Below are 12,952 nucleotides of genomic sequence, written 5' to 3'. Positions count from 1 at the left end.
GGGAGGGGCAGGAGGAGTCCCAGACCGCCAGGGCCCCGCCTCTCCTTCGCCCCGGGAGCTCCCACAGGGAGGAAAGCCTCCCCAGCCCCCGCGCCGCCGGCCGGGCCTCCCTGCCCCCTCCCCGCCGGCACCCCGTTCTCGGTGATTGGCTGGCGCCGCGGGTCCCTGGCACGCGCCTGTGGATGTAGTTATAAGAATCCTCGCGTGCCGGCCCTCAGCTTCAGCAAGTCGGCCACAGCCCTCCCCAGCGCAGCGCGGGCGCTGGCCAGAGCGCAGCGGCCGCGGGCACTCCAGGGAGGCCCCGGGGGCGGGAAGCGGGCGGGCCGTCCTCATTGCCTCCCGCGCCAGGCCAGGGAGGGAGGGGGCTGCCAGACAAGCAAGAACTACCACAACCCACTTACAGAGAATCCCCTCGGGCCACCAGTCCCTTCGGCCCGCGGCGGCGCACAGCATGGACGCGGTGCTGCTAGAGCACTTCCCCGGGGGCCTGGACGCCTTCCCGTCTCCTTACTTTGACGACGAGGACTTCTTCACCGACCAGTCCTCTCGGGACCCTCTGGAGGATGGCGATGAGCTGCTGGCGGACGAGCAGGCCGAGGTGGAGTTCCTCAGCCACCAGCTGCACGAGTACTGCTACCGTGACGGGGCGTGCCTGCTGCTGCAGCCCGCGCCCTCGGCGGCCCCGCACGCGCTCGCCCCGCCGCCCTCGGGGGGTCCCGGCGAGCCGGAGGACGGCGGCGGCGGCTATTGCTGCGACGCGGGGGCGCCCCCCGGCGGCTTCCCCTATTCGCCCGGCTCTCCGCCCTCGTGCCTGGCCTACCCGTGCGCCGGCGCGGCCGCGCTGTCCCCCGGGGCCCGGCTGCGCGGCCTGAGCGGGGCGGCGGCGGCGGCGCGGCGGCGGCGGCGGGTGCGCTCCGAGGCCGAGCTGCAGCAGCTGCGCCAGGCGGCCAACGTGCGCGAGCGGCGGCGCATGCAGTCCATCAACGACGCCTTCGAGGGGCTGCGCTCGCACATCCCCACGCTGCCCTACGAGAAGCGCCTCTCCAAGGTGGACACGCTGCGCCTGGCCATCGGCTACATCAACTTCCTCAGCGAGCTCGTGCAGGCCGACCTGCCCCTGCGCGGCGGCGGCGCGGGAGGCGGCGGCGGGCTGGGCGGCGGCGGGCGCCTGGGTGGGGACAGCCCGGGCAGCCAGGCCCAGAAGGTCATCATCTGCCATCGGGGCACCAGTAAGTGCGTCCGCCTGCCAGCTCAGGGAGACGGGGACGGGCGCGGGAAGGGCCCGGAAGGGCTGGGTGAACAGTCGGACAAGCTGACTGACAGACAAACAGATGGTCCCTGGGCGCCGGCGACCTTGAGCGCGAGCTGGCTTTTCTCAGGTTTTTTCCACCACTTTGACCGCAGCTCGGAGGGCGCATGTCCCCGACAGACTTGCAGCTCCTGGGATTCCGGGGAGGGGGCGCTGGGGGCTTGAGGGGTGGAGAAAGAAGGTGGTTCTAAAGTAACCTAAGATGCTTGTTCTGTCGAGGCGCCCAAGAGGGGATCCTAAAGGACCGGAGGGCACCGCTGGGAATAGAGTTGGACATTCACAGTCTGTTTTCTCTTCTCACCTCCTCAGGGTCCCCCTCCCCCAGCGACCCGGATTATGGCCTCCCCCCTCTTGCGGGACACTCTCTCTCTTGGACAGATGAAAAACAACTCAAAGAACAAAATATTATCCGAACAGCCAAAGTGTGGACCCCAGAGGACCCCAGAAAACTCAACAGCAAATCTTCCTTCAGCAACATAGAAAACGAACCGCCCTTTGAGTTTGTGTCCTGAGAGGTCCCAGACCTGCCTGAGGACCTGATTATGTCTCTGTGCATATTGTACACGTAAATTATAATGTAAATGTAACTTAAGAATCACATTTTTCTAATGGCAATCAATTGTTATTTATCTATTTATTATCCTGTCGAGTTAATGAAATAGATGATCTCTTTTTAAATATATAATTTATATAATTTATCCTGATTTTCTAAAAATATGCAATAGTTTATGATTCCCCCAGCACCTTTGGCAGAACTCTGCATTGTTGGAAGAACTCTGGCCAGAAAACTTCATGCTAATTTATTGCCAGATGTGGTTTATTTCTAAGTGATGTTAATAAATACTATTTACACCTTTTTCTAAAAGTTATTTGTTTAGTACGTGATGGGGGGGTGGTTATATCTTTAAAAAGAAGAATTAACTTACTTCGTAAAAAATAGCTGAAGCGGAAAGTCAAAACGTAGCTATCTAGTAAGAACCACATTTTAGTTAGATTTAACTGAAAGGAAGTAGGTCAGAGGTTAGGCCCCCACTCTCTAAGAGCCTTCGTCCATCGGCATCGCCTGCCCTAAGTGGTACCTTTGGCCTGCTTTTTTAGCCTATCTTCCAAATACCCTAAGGCAAATGGGTCATGGAGTATTTATTATTCCCATTTTTCAGAGGGGAAAGCTAAGGCTCAGAGACCATGTTGGACTTACCCAAGGTCACCCGCACCCTGCCTAATCGTAAAGCAAACGCGCTGTGTCCGGTGGCAACAGGGGGTCCGTTTCCGGGCTGGCCAAGGGAAGGGGCCGTTCAGCTTCCACCGGCTGGGGCTCTGGAGCTGCCCCGCGACTGACACCCTCTCCAGTTACAGCATCAGGTACAGGGAACTCAGATGTATCCCTCTCAAGAGACAGGGCAGGCGACGGTGCTGAGCCCGGAGACCCCTCGGATGCCTCCCAACACCACCCAGGGTCTTTTAGGTAAGGGGAGCAGAAGCATGGTCTCTCCACCACTTCTGCGACTGGGTTACTTCTAAAACTGACTTCTTTTTGTCTGCAACAGAATCCCGTCCCCCTTGGTAAGCAGCTTGGGGAGAAGGCGAGTCTGGGCGGAGGGCGCAGGGCCGCCCCCTAGCGAAGGGGAGAGGCGCGAGGGGGCGGCTGGGCAAGCCCCGGAAGCCCAGGCTCGGGTTAGCTTCCTCTGTAGCTACTGGGCGCCTCCCTGACCCTGGGGGCGCCCCTAATTGCCGGCTGGAGCCGGGGCGCGCGGAGGCTGACGGCGGGGTGGGCGCGCGCTGGGACACCGGGGGCGCGGACGGGGAGGCGCGGCGCGGGGCCGCGCGCCAGGCGCGCACCTCCTGGCGGCACCGCTGCCCCCGCGCCGCACAGGCCGGGTCAGGCGCCTGGCCAGCCTAGGTACAATCGCAGATCTCCCCTGGTACCCACGGCCTTGCCGAAGGACAATATGTCGGCAGCATGCTAATTGCTTTAACCTAGTTTCAGCCCCACCGAGGGGTTCCCCCGCGCGCTGCGGGTGCCATGGACGTCGTCCAAGAGCAATTAAAGCGAGGCCGAGAGCCCGACCCCGCAGCGCGGCCTGGCCAGACACGCGGAGATTCTGGGTCGTGAAGCTCCCAGGCGGCCCTTGGCCATGGACCCTCTCGCCCTTTCAGCCTGCGCAGCCTCTCCCGTCTCTCCTCCTAAAAGATGGAGATTTCACACTGGAGGCAGAATTTGGGAAGGAGAGAAAAATAATTCGATTTTGTCCTGTATTAGGGCCTCATTAAACACGAAAGTTGCTTTTGCACAAATGCTTCTATCAGGCATGTAATCTCATTACGCTCATTAGAAAGTCAAATGTTAGGCAGACTTCAACTTAATGGTAAGTTATGTAAGTCTTGTGCCGTTTTCTTGGGCTGTGTAGACCTGCGTTGCAATGGGATTGGGTAATGGGGCCCTCCGCGGTTAAAACACTACAATCATTGTGATGTGGCACCTTTTATTTTGCGGGCCACTTTTTGTGATTCAATGCGTCAACACATCCTTTAGTGCGGTGCAGATGGAGCGGAAGGGCCGCGCCGAGAGTGTAAAACACCAGGGTCTCTATCTTGTCATTCTTCTGTCCTGACTTGGCAAGTCCCTTTAAACACAATCTTCAAAGAGACTGACAGCTTCTTTTTATTTACTCATAATCCATTCATTCTAGTGTAGCAATTCTTTAAAAAAAAAAAAATGCGGCAGTAAAAGCAGAACAAACGTATCATTTCAGAGTCTCCTTTGGCGTCAGAGAGGCCCGAGCTGCGCTCCGTGCAGGAGCGGCTGTCCTTGTGGCAGCGCCAGGCTGGAGCGCCTCTGGCCTGGGGCATCTCTGGCCAGTAAACACAGCCTGGCACTGGAAGGATCAGTGTGGAGGCAGTTTGAGTGACAGGTATTCAGCGGTCCTTCTAAGTCCACCCTTTTCTTCCAACTTTAAAAAAAAGTGTATGAAAATAATTGAGTAAGCCCAGCTCCTGGATGCTGTGGAGATCTTTTGCTCAGGCCTGCTCTTCTGAGCACCCACCAGCCCCTACCCTGAAACCCAGCCTGGGACCACCAGGAGAAAGAGTTTCAAGTCCTCCCTGGCTGCCCTTGTCCATTTAGCATAATAAAGAAGCTGCAAACCCAGAACAGGGTGCACTTTGCCATCTCTACTGTCAAGCTGGCTAAATCATTTCCCAGTGGTCAAGACTCCTCTGTTGTGGTCGTAGAGGGAGGGAGTACTAGAGAGGGTTTGACAAAGTCTTCTGAGGAGAGAGTTTGGGTGGGGTCCCTTCCCTCCCCACACACCACTCTCCCTCCTGCCAAATACAAATAGTCAATTGCAGCCCATCCTGTGGGTCTCCATCCCAGCTGGCTCTGCCATTTGGCCTTGGTGTCAGGGCACCAATGACTCTACTCAGTAAAAGCCCCTTTCCCCCATCCCTCTCTTTCCTGCCTTTCCAGTGGGCAGTAGGGTCAGGGTCCTCTCATGGTTGCCTTAAAAGATATTACATGTCACAAAAAGATGGCTTTCTATTTTCAGAGACTGGAACCTGAGACACCGCACCTCTTCTCTTTGCTTTTTGTCGGGGAGTTCTCAGTTTGGAGGTGAAGTAGGGTGGGGGTGGTTCGTGTGGGGGTGGGGGGAGCTGAAGGGGGAAAGGCAAGAAGAGGAGAGGGGAGCCACCTCCCCATCCTGAGCTGGGTGGCCTGTGGGTTGAAGCCCCTTTGTGGAGCCTCTTGCTTCCCATGGAGGAGACACTATGGATTAATTAAAAGTTCTCATAAAAAGTTGAAATCTGGAGCCTGTAGGTCCCATAAGGCAGAAAGAGTAGGTGGGAAAGAGAGTGAGTCTGCCACCCCAGGCTGGGAGCAGAGCGCATAAAGAGCCTTGTTGGAACTCCTGTGAAATCGGCTGCGGGTGATTCCCAGGACTGCTCATCTGCCAGGACCAGGATTAACGCCCCTCGGTGGAGAGGGTGTGAAGCCTCTTAAATCCATAAACTCATCCCATTTCCATTAATGGGCCTTTGCGGTGGCACCGAGTACCAGCTGCGAGGTTGAACAAACACCAGTTGAGCACTCCCTGGTGAACCTCTCTGGGAAGAGCCCTCGCCCTCCCTCTCTCCCTCGCCCTCCCCTCCCACTGCCTTTCCAAAGCCTTCTGCAGCCTGTGGGAATGGTCCTAAATAATTCCACCACCAATTGCGTTTTTGAGATCTGGAACCACTGGGAGGAAGCGATTCCCACGACGGGATGTGAGGTCTGGCCAACAGGTGTTCGGAGTTGGCCCAGGGAGATGGGGAAACCCAGGGAGGGAGACGGGCTGCCAGAAAGCAGGCTGCTCCCGGCTTTACAGGCCGTGGAAGCCGCAGACAATCGAAATGATATCTTTATTGCTAGGTTCATGTCCTGGGCTATAACATATCAATCCCTGTCGTGGTTCTCTAGGATGCACCTGGTATTTCAAACTTGTTCTTTTTGTGCTTCTGGGTCTTGGGCTGCAGCTGCCTAAAACAAGCAAAGAGAGAGGCCCTTACAATGTCTCCAAGACGTGTTGGCATGGTTTGCCTGTCTTTAATGTACCATTAACTATTGTCTTTACACAATATGGGAACTGTAAAGCATGACATGTGTTATAATAAAACACATTTTCAATGATACACTTGGACTTGAAGCCGGGGTGCTGCACACAAACAGGCCCAAATCTTGTTTTGTCTCCCTGGCTAAGCCTACTGGCAATTAAACTTAAGACCACTGTTCCCCCCCGCTCCTGATCAGCCAATTAAATTTTATGTCTCCTAATTTTTCACATAGAAAAAAATCTCCGTGCTGGCCCCTAAAGACATTGATTTTCTTGCTATCACCTGGCGCTCAGACCTTAGTTCCATTTATCAACAAGGAAACGTCAGGCCGTTACATAAAGTGACTCTGTTACCATCAGGCTCTCACCATCCTGGCCTATTGTTTTCCCTTGTTAATAACTCATTACCAGGATTTAACAAATCAACCATTACATATGTTTTGTGTCTCCATATTTTGATCCGTACGATTAAGCAGATGTTACGATTGAAAATTGAAAAGTCCAAGGCTACTCTCCTCTGAAAGAAAGAGGGCAGCCTCAAACAACGAGCTAACAATGAGATTCAGAAGATCTTCAGAAAAACATTTACCACCAATAAACAGACTCCAACCTGCTCCATTTCAACCATTGTGTGCTTTGGGGGAATAATTAAGTTTAATAGGAATAGGTCTGGAGGGTTTTCAATGCCAAGACCACAGGTGCGGGGTGGCATGATGAATGATTTGCCTGATTTTTGCCAAGCTCAAGGGCTCTTCTCTTGGACTTTCAAGCAGATAGAAAATATTGTCATTTCTTTTAATTCACAGCATTACTTTCAAGCCGAACAAAGGCCTGGGCCGGGGGGGGGGGGGGGGGGGGGGAGGCGGGGGAAGGGCTCGGCTGTAATGAAGCGCCTCGGAGGCGGAGGTGCAGCGGAGGAGGCTGCGGCGGCGGCGGAGCGCGCTGCGGCGTTTGTGCGCAAGTGACTCTCCTGTGCCACACACAAAAGGCTTCCTTCTCCCCACCTTCTGCCGCTTTTCAGCCCTCGGGCCCCCGCCGAGCCGGCTCCCGGGACGCTGGGGGGCTCCTGGCCCCATCCCCAGGGCAGCTTGGCCTTTGGGACGTCCGCCTCTGCCAAGGCAAATCTCGCCAAACTTTCCCCAAACTCGGCGGGCTGGGGAGGGACCCTGGCCGGAGGCGCGCATGCGCCCCGCCCGCTGCTCCGCGTTCCCAGGGTGTGGGCGAGCCGGGGTGGAGTTGGAGAAGTATCCCCGGAGGCCCATCTAGCCCCTGCTCCCAGGGCAGTCGGGGTTCGTGTGTTGTCTGTCTGCCCTCGAGGCTGGAAGTGGCTGCCCGGCGCCCGGCTCTCCGCAGTTCTGCTATCTTTGCGCATGGAAGTCTCCAAGAGGCGCTCCAGGAAGCGGCGAGCAGAGAGAGGGGCGAACGGCCTGAAGGAGGGCAGGAGATGAGACGCAAGGCTTCCTTTGGGGAGGCCCGGGGCAGCTACGCCCCCAGGCCGCGCGGGAAGCCCTCGGGCGGCCGCCTGCAGAGGGCCCCGTGGCCCGGGGCGCAGGCTGTGGCGAGCTGGTTTTGCCTCTGGGCCGAGGTGCCAGCGCTACCAGTGGCAGTAGCGGGGGCGCAGGTTTCTGGCTCGCTTCTACTTTCGGGTCCCTGGGGATCTACCCTTGCTTCTCGGGGGTTCTTGGCCCTTGTCTGATCCCCGCAGCTTCGCATCAACCCCTTTTCTGGGGGGTGGGCACCTGTTCCAAACAGCCTGTTGCGCTGACATTGTTTTGGAGAGGCGCCGGCGCTTTGCTGGATGGTGGCGGTGTGTGTGGAGGCCCCCAGACGCCAGGAGAGAATTTAGGGTTCCCTGATAGTGAGAGTCACCCCCTCCCCGTCTCTTGTGGCGCGCAGCGTGCTTCACCCTTGCCTGTGTCGGGGGGACCCAAGGCGTCCTGGGCACTCTTGCGCTTTGCCCACTCTGGGGACTTCTCACGTAGCTCTTTGCAATTTGGGCGGAAGGATTAGACAAAGATCGGGATTAGAGACACACCAAGGGTTAATTAAATCCTCTCTTTTCTCTTCCTCGTCCCTCCTTCCCCCACCCTGCAGCCAGATAAGAATCTCTAGTTCCCCACCCCCACCCCCGCGCTCCTAGAGAAAGCTAGCTGCTTTCGCACTCCCGTCTTAGGGGAAGTGGCAGTTGGGGGTATTCTCACTCTTAAAGTGAATTTTTCTGAATTATTTCTAGTTTTACGATTTCTTTTCAGCGATTGCACAGGATCCCCTTTTGCTCCTTTCTTGTTTGGGCAACTGAGCGTCTCCCAGACAGCTCACCTCTGGTGTGCAAGCCTTTGGAATTGGATTCTGATGCTAAGGCTAGCTAGCGGATGTTTCTACAAGGAGTTTTACTACGAAATCTAGTTGGGCAAGCCTTGTGAAATACATAACAACAGTGCGTTGGCATTTGGGTTTTCAAAAAGAGAGGTGGGCTCGCATTGGAGCAACTCAGAAAAAAGTTATCTTCCAACTTCCATCCGTGACATGCTAAATACAAATACAATTTGTAAAAAGAGCCACTTCTAAATGAAGGACGCCGGCCTGCAGCCCCACACCTAACACTGGTGCATAAAATTAAATAGTAAGGTTCAACAATTAGCATTCGTGCCAATAGCAAGTGTGTGATTCCTCTAAGCAATTATTTGCAAGTTTTTCCATACTTTTGAAAACATACTTGATGCCTCATGTCTTTGATGGCTGCTCAATAGACACCATGAGAGCTAGCTGAGCCGCCCCCTCCCCAGCCTTCCTGTTGCTTGCACGGCTTTCATCCAGGGCCTGAATTGTGTTGTCAAAGTTTAGTAGACGAAAAAGGAGGGGGCATGAGAACTGAGGGGGGGGGTCTTGAAAAGTCTTGGAAATTGGTATATTTTGCAGGTGTAGAATGTGCCTAATAACCATGGCTAGTGTGTGCTCCCCAATGGCGAGGGTATGACAGGGACAGCTGGCTCAGTTTTCAGTGTGAAAACACCCCCTCAGTGGACCAAACACAACGACACTGACCTTTCTGCGGGGGGAACTGAGATGTGCCTTTGACTGAATTAGCCATAAAGACGTCTTGCTATGACTTTTGTTCCCCACGAAAGCAAAGAAATATTGCGTTTAATATGAGAAGCACTGTTCACAGCTTTTCTGTGCCCCTTAAGAAATATTACAGTGCTGATTTACTGGCCCTCTTCCACTGGGTTGGCCCCGAGGCCGGGTTGGAGGGGTGGGGATGAGGCGGCAGAAGCAACGTGCTAAATTCCCTGTTGCCTTTTTCCAAAGCTCTCTCTTTGCGGCAGCAAATTTATCAATCTTTTCATCTGACAATACTTTGAAATATATCATTGTCATCCAGAGTTGTTTGATAGATTATCTCCAGGCACACAGCCTTTTCCAAGGTCAAGTTGAAGATTCTTGTTTGCTGTTTAACTGGGTTGTTTAAAAACTCAGAACAATGCCTGCCTGTTAAGTTTTCACTTGTTCTCATGGGGCATTCCAAAGCAAGTTTTCCTATTGACCGGCTGTCGGGACATTTCATCTTCTTGAGCTTCTAAATTCAGCAACCAGGGCTTGGCAATGAAATCAACAGGAGGAGAAATGAGATTTAACATTAGCCCTCACAGACGCCAAGGAGATTAAGCCATCTTTCACATCTTCTCAAAGTGTGTACTAATTTTTCTCTGCATGTCGCGAGCTGGTTATAGCCACACGCATCTCATTGAACTTTCTGCCTTTATTCCAGTGGGAAGCTGCAAATACACTCCTCTAAAGTAGAAGTGCAAAGAAATTGTGGCCACTCTTGTCTTTGTCAGCACATAACCTGTCTCTCTAAGGACATTTTAAAATAAAGTCAGCCTCTAAATCATCGTGTTTTATGGGCATATTTATTTATGTTTTTAATGGACGGACTGGCTGCACAGTTTCCTCTATATCTGCGATGATTGATTTTTTTTTTATTCAGCCAACTTTTATTTACCTTGCAAAAATGTTCTGGACCAGTGTGATAAATTACAGATATGCAAATTTCTTTGAATGGTGTTGGAAGTGTGTCTAGCTGGAGCTGAATAACTCCTTGCAAGTCAGTCTGTGCGCGCTCAGGACCCCAGGGAGCTGATCAAAGCACCCATTCTCTTTCATCCCCGGTATTCTCCTCCAAACTATTTCGATACAATATGTTTCCATGATGCACTTAATGTGCTAGGGACATAGAACTCATTACAACCTAGCTAGTTCTGCCGACCTCTTTGTTCCGAGGCAGAAAGTCAAAGAAAAAAGGAAAAGCGCTGCCAGTTGCCAGCTTTCTGAAATGCTAAAGCGTGCGTCATTTTTCACCAGGTCTCGTCTTGATATCCTCAAAAGACAAACTATGAAACCGGCCTCAGCCCTTTCTGGCATTAATTACACTGCTGTCCAGCCGATCTGTTTTTCCTATTATATGCATTTCTCAGCAGGGATTTTTTTTTTTTTTTTTGCAAGACTAATGCAGCTGCAACCTAAACTACGAATGCGTTTTTATCACTCTGGAAAAAGTAAGTGAAAAGGCTGCAAAACATACAACTAAACTTTCTTAAGGCTTCTGGTGGATAACTGATGTAGGGCGGGACTTGAGAGAGATTTGCAACTCTGTAAACCTGAAATTGATTAGAGCCTCAGGCCCTTCCAGTGCGCCCTCAGCGTTCTGTGGAGACACTCACTGTGCCATTTGAAATTCCACTTTGGTACCCAGATAAATCTTGAAGGTGAAACCTTTCAAAGTTTCTGTGAAAATCCTAAAATGAAACAGTATTGCACCCAACGAGGAGGATGCTTCCAAGGAATTTCCGCCCAGGATACTAAGACACAGAATATACATTCTATTTCATTTCCTCCGTTCCTTGTAGGGTTGATTGGTTGGTGGAAATGGCTGGCAGCCAGTTCTGGGAAAGGTTCCAGACCTGACTCCGATTAACCCTCTCTGGTGAAACTCTGCTGGAAACCAACTCACCAGCAATTGCCATTAATCTACTTACTAATTAAGCCAATTCATTTCTAAAGGAGAAAAATTCCTTTCTTTAGCCAAACTGATGGGAGGAAATTTGAAAGAAGCGCCAAACTGTGTAACTGTAATTCAGCCAAGGACTGCTAAAACAAGGTGTTGATATATAGCAGCAGATTTAAAACAAGTTTCTAGGGCAACACCGCTTTGGAGACGGTGGCATATAGTGCATAGGAGATGAAGCTCGAATAATGCTCCACGGCGCTATGCCACCCCATGTACTTGCGTTGAAAGTAACAAGTCTCGCTCCAATTAAATGTAGTGCCTTTTACGCACAAATAAATCGCCTCTCTAGCTTTCTTTTGCGCCAGAATATATCAGCTTTATGTGACAGCTACCACAAATATATTTCTTGAGATTTAATAAATAGCTTTAGAAATTTGTAATCCAGAGTCTACGATCCTGAAACTGGGCTAGAGTCTGGGCCTAACTTGTAGTTAGGGGAACAGAAAGGATCAAGTTGAACATTACGCACGGAAGAAAGCAAACCAGTCTTTCAATGAATGGTACCTGACATTCCGGAAAGAACAGGTACGTGAATCTGGATCTTGATCCTTACCGAGAAGCAAGACTCTAGAGTTTCCCCACATACTAACGAATTGTTCATGGCTTTTCAGATACGGCCAGGAGCCCCGTGCGGATGTCAGAGAAGAGTGAACCGCCCTAGAGGAAATTTAACATCCCTTTCGAGGCATTACGGTTACACTTCAGCGGGATTAGGTGGCGGACAAGGAGGCGGCAAGTCATTTGATTTCGTGTTATAGAGAGACTAGATGGGTTAGAGAGGGAGTGAAACGAATTTAGTGCCTTAAACTTTTTAATTGAAGTCCGTTCCTTCCCACCATAAGGCGCCGGGGCACACTGCTGAGCCTGGGGAACGCCGGCATGGATTTGGCGGCCCTTCAGGATCCGTGCGCCCCACTCCCCCAGCAGCAGCGAGCAAGGTGTCCTTCAGGGCCCAGAAAGGTGCGCACAGAGGGCGCGCTTCGCGTTCTCAAGAGCTGCGCTCGCGTTAGCGTACATCATCCGGAGAGACGGAACAGTTGTTTCAGAAACGCCTTGGAGATGGTATCCCTCGCCGGGGAGGCAGGCCCCACAGCCAGGATGGCGAGGGCCTTCTTTCTGTGGTCCCACTCTGCGCAGCCCAGGGGTCTGCCCCGTTACTCAGTAGCATCCATGTCGTTCACCGGGGTGTTCTGTGGTATCGATGGCTTCTCTAAAGCCTCTTTTTCCAGGGTTTCTGACAACCTCGCTAAAAATATGGAAAGATGAATAGATGTGAAATTTGTTTTGGTGACTGTACATGAACCACTCCCCACTTCTCCCCCGTAGCTGTTTGCCTCACTTTTAGCGGGTCCTCCCAGGCCTGGCCCCAGCTGGGGGGCCTCTTCGGTAACCCGGAGAAGTGGGGGTGGGGTGGGGAGATCACGGGGTCAGACCCTCCTTGACCTTCAAAATAGCGTGTGCCAGCCACGTTTTCCTCGGAGAGAGTTCTCCTGCCGCCCCAGACTGTAGAAATGGTCTTGGGTGCCTGTGACCAGGGTCAGTAAATGACCTTCTACTGAGAGTTCCCTCCCTAGAATTAGGAGCCGTGGTAAAAGAATTAAAAATGGACGGGTTGTCTTGTGTTTGGGTCCAAGAATCTAACTAAGATTTACATTTCCATTTGCATTTTCAATCTTCCCCCCATATGAAATAGAAAATTGTACACGAGAGGGAAGAAAACCAAATTGGCAGGGGTTGTGAAGTTGGGGGATGGGGAGGTTGTGTCCCCCGCCCCCCAGGCTGGGCTCCCTGCTCTGTAGGGAGGGACGTTTACCTGGTGTGTAAATTGTGAGGAAAGCGTTGGGGGTCTGGGACAGGAAAGCCACAACATGGGATGTGATGTTCCAGCTTTGAAGGGGAACAAAGGCCCTGAGCTAATGCCTGTGAAAGCCAGGAGCGTGGAGAAGGCGACAAAGAATTTCAGCCTGCGGTCACCGGTAGGTGTCAATG

General features: G+C 52.8%; 2 protein-coding genes across 9 annotated transcripts in view; one reads left to right on the top strand and one right to left on the bottom strand.

The window, feature by feature from the left end:
- Window positions 1–233: 233 nt before the first annotated feature.
- On the top strand, window positions 234–2,155 carry PTF1A (pancreas associated transcription factor 1a). Its single transcript, XM_023632278.2, has 2 exons — window positions 234–1,229; window positions 1,619–2,155. Exons 1-2 carry the CDS (start codon window positions 452–454, stop codon window positions 1,819–1,821), a joined length of 981 nt encoding a protein of 326 aa, XP_023488046.1. The 5' UTR covers window positions 234–451; the 3' UTR covers window positions 1,822–2,155.
- A 9,601-nt stretch (window positions 2,156–11,756) lies between these two features.
- Window positions 11,757–12,952, bottom strand: part of C29H10orf67 (chromosome 29 C10orf67 homolog) — a 144,464-nt gene continuing 143,268 nt past the window's right edge. For all 8 annotated transcript variants that reach the window (XM_023632273.2, XM_070255547.1, XM_070255544.1 and 5 more), the window contains one exon: window positions 11,757–12,209. In XM_023632273.2, coding sequence (XP_023488041.2) covers window positions 12,118–12,209 — 92 coding nt within the window. In that variant the 3' untranslated portion in view covers window positions 11,757–12,117. The remainder of the gene's footprint in view (window positions 12,210–12,952) is intronic.

This window comes from Equus caballus, chromosome 29, assembly GCF_041296265.1.
Source record: "Equus caballus isolate H_3958 breed thoroughbred chromosome 29, TB-T2T, whole genome shotgun sequence".
In the NCBI taxonomy this organism is placed as follows: Eukaryota; Metazoa; Chordata; class Mammalia; order Perissodactyla; family Equidae; genus Equus; species Equus caballus.
Note: the sequence above shows the minus strand (reverse complement) of the source record. Positions and strands in the feature narration are given on the sequence as shown.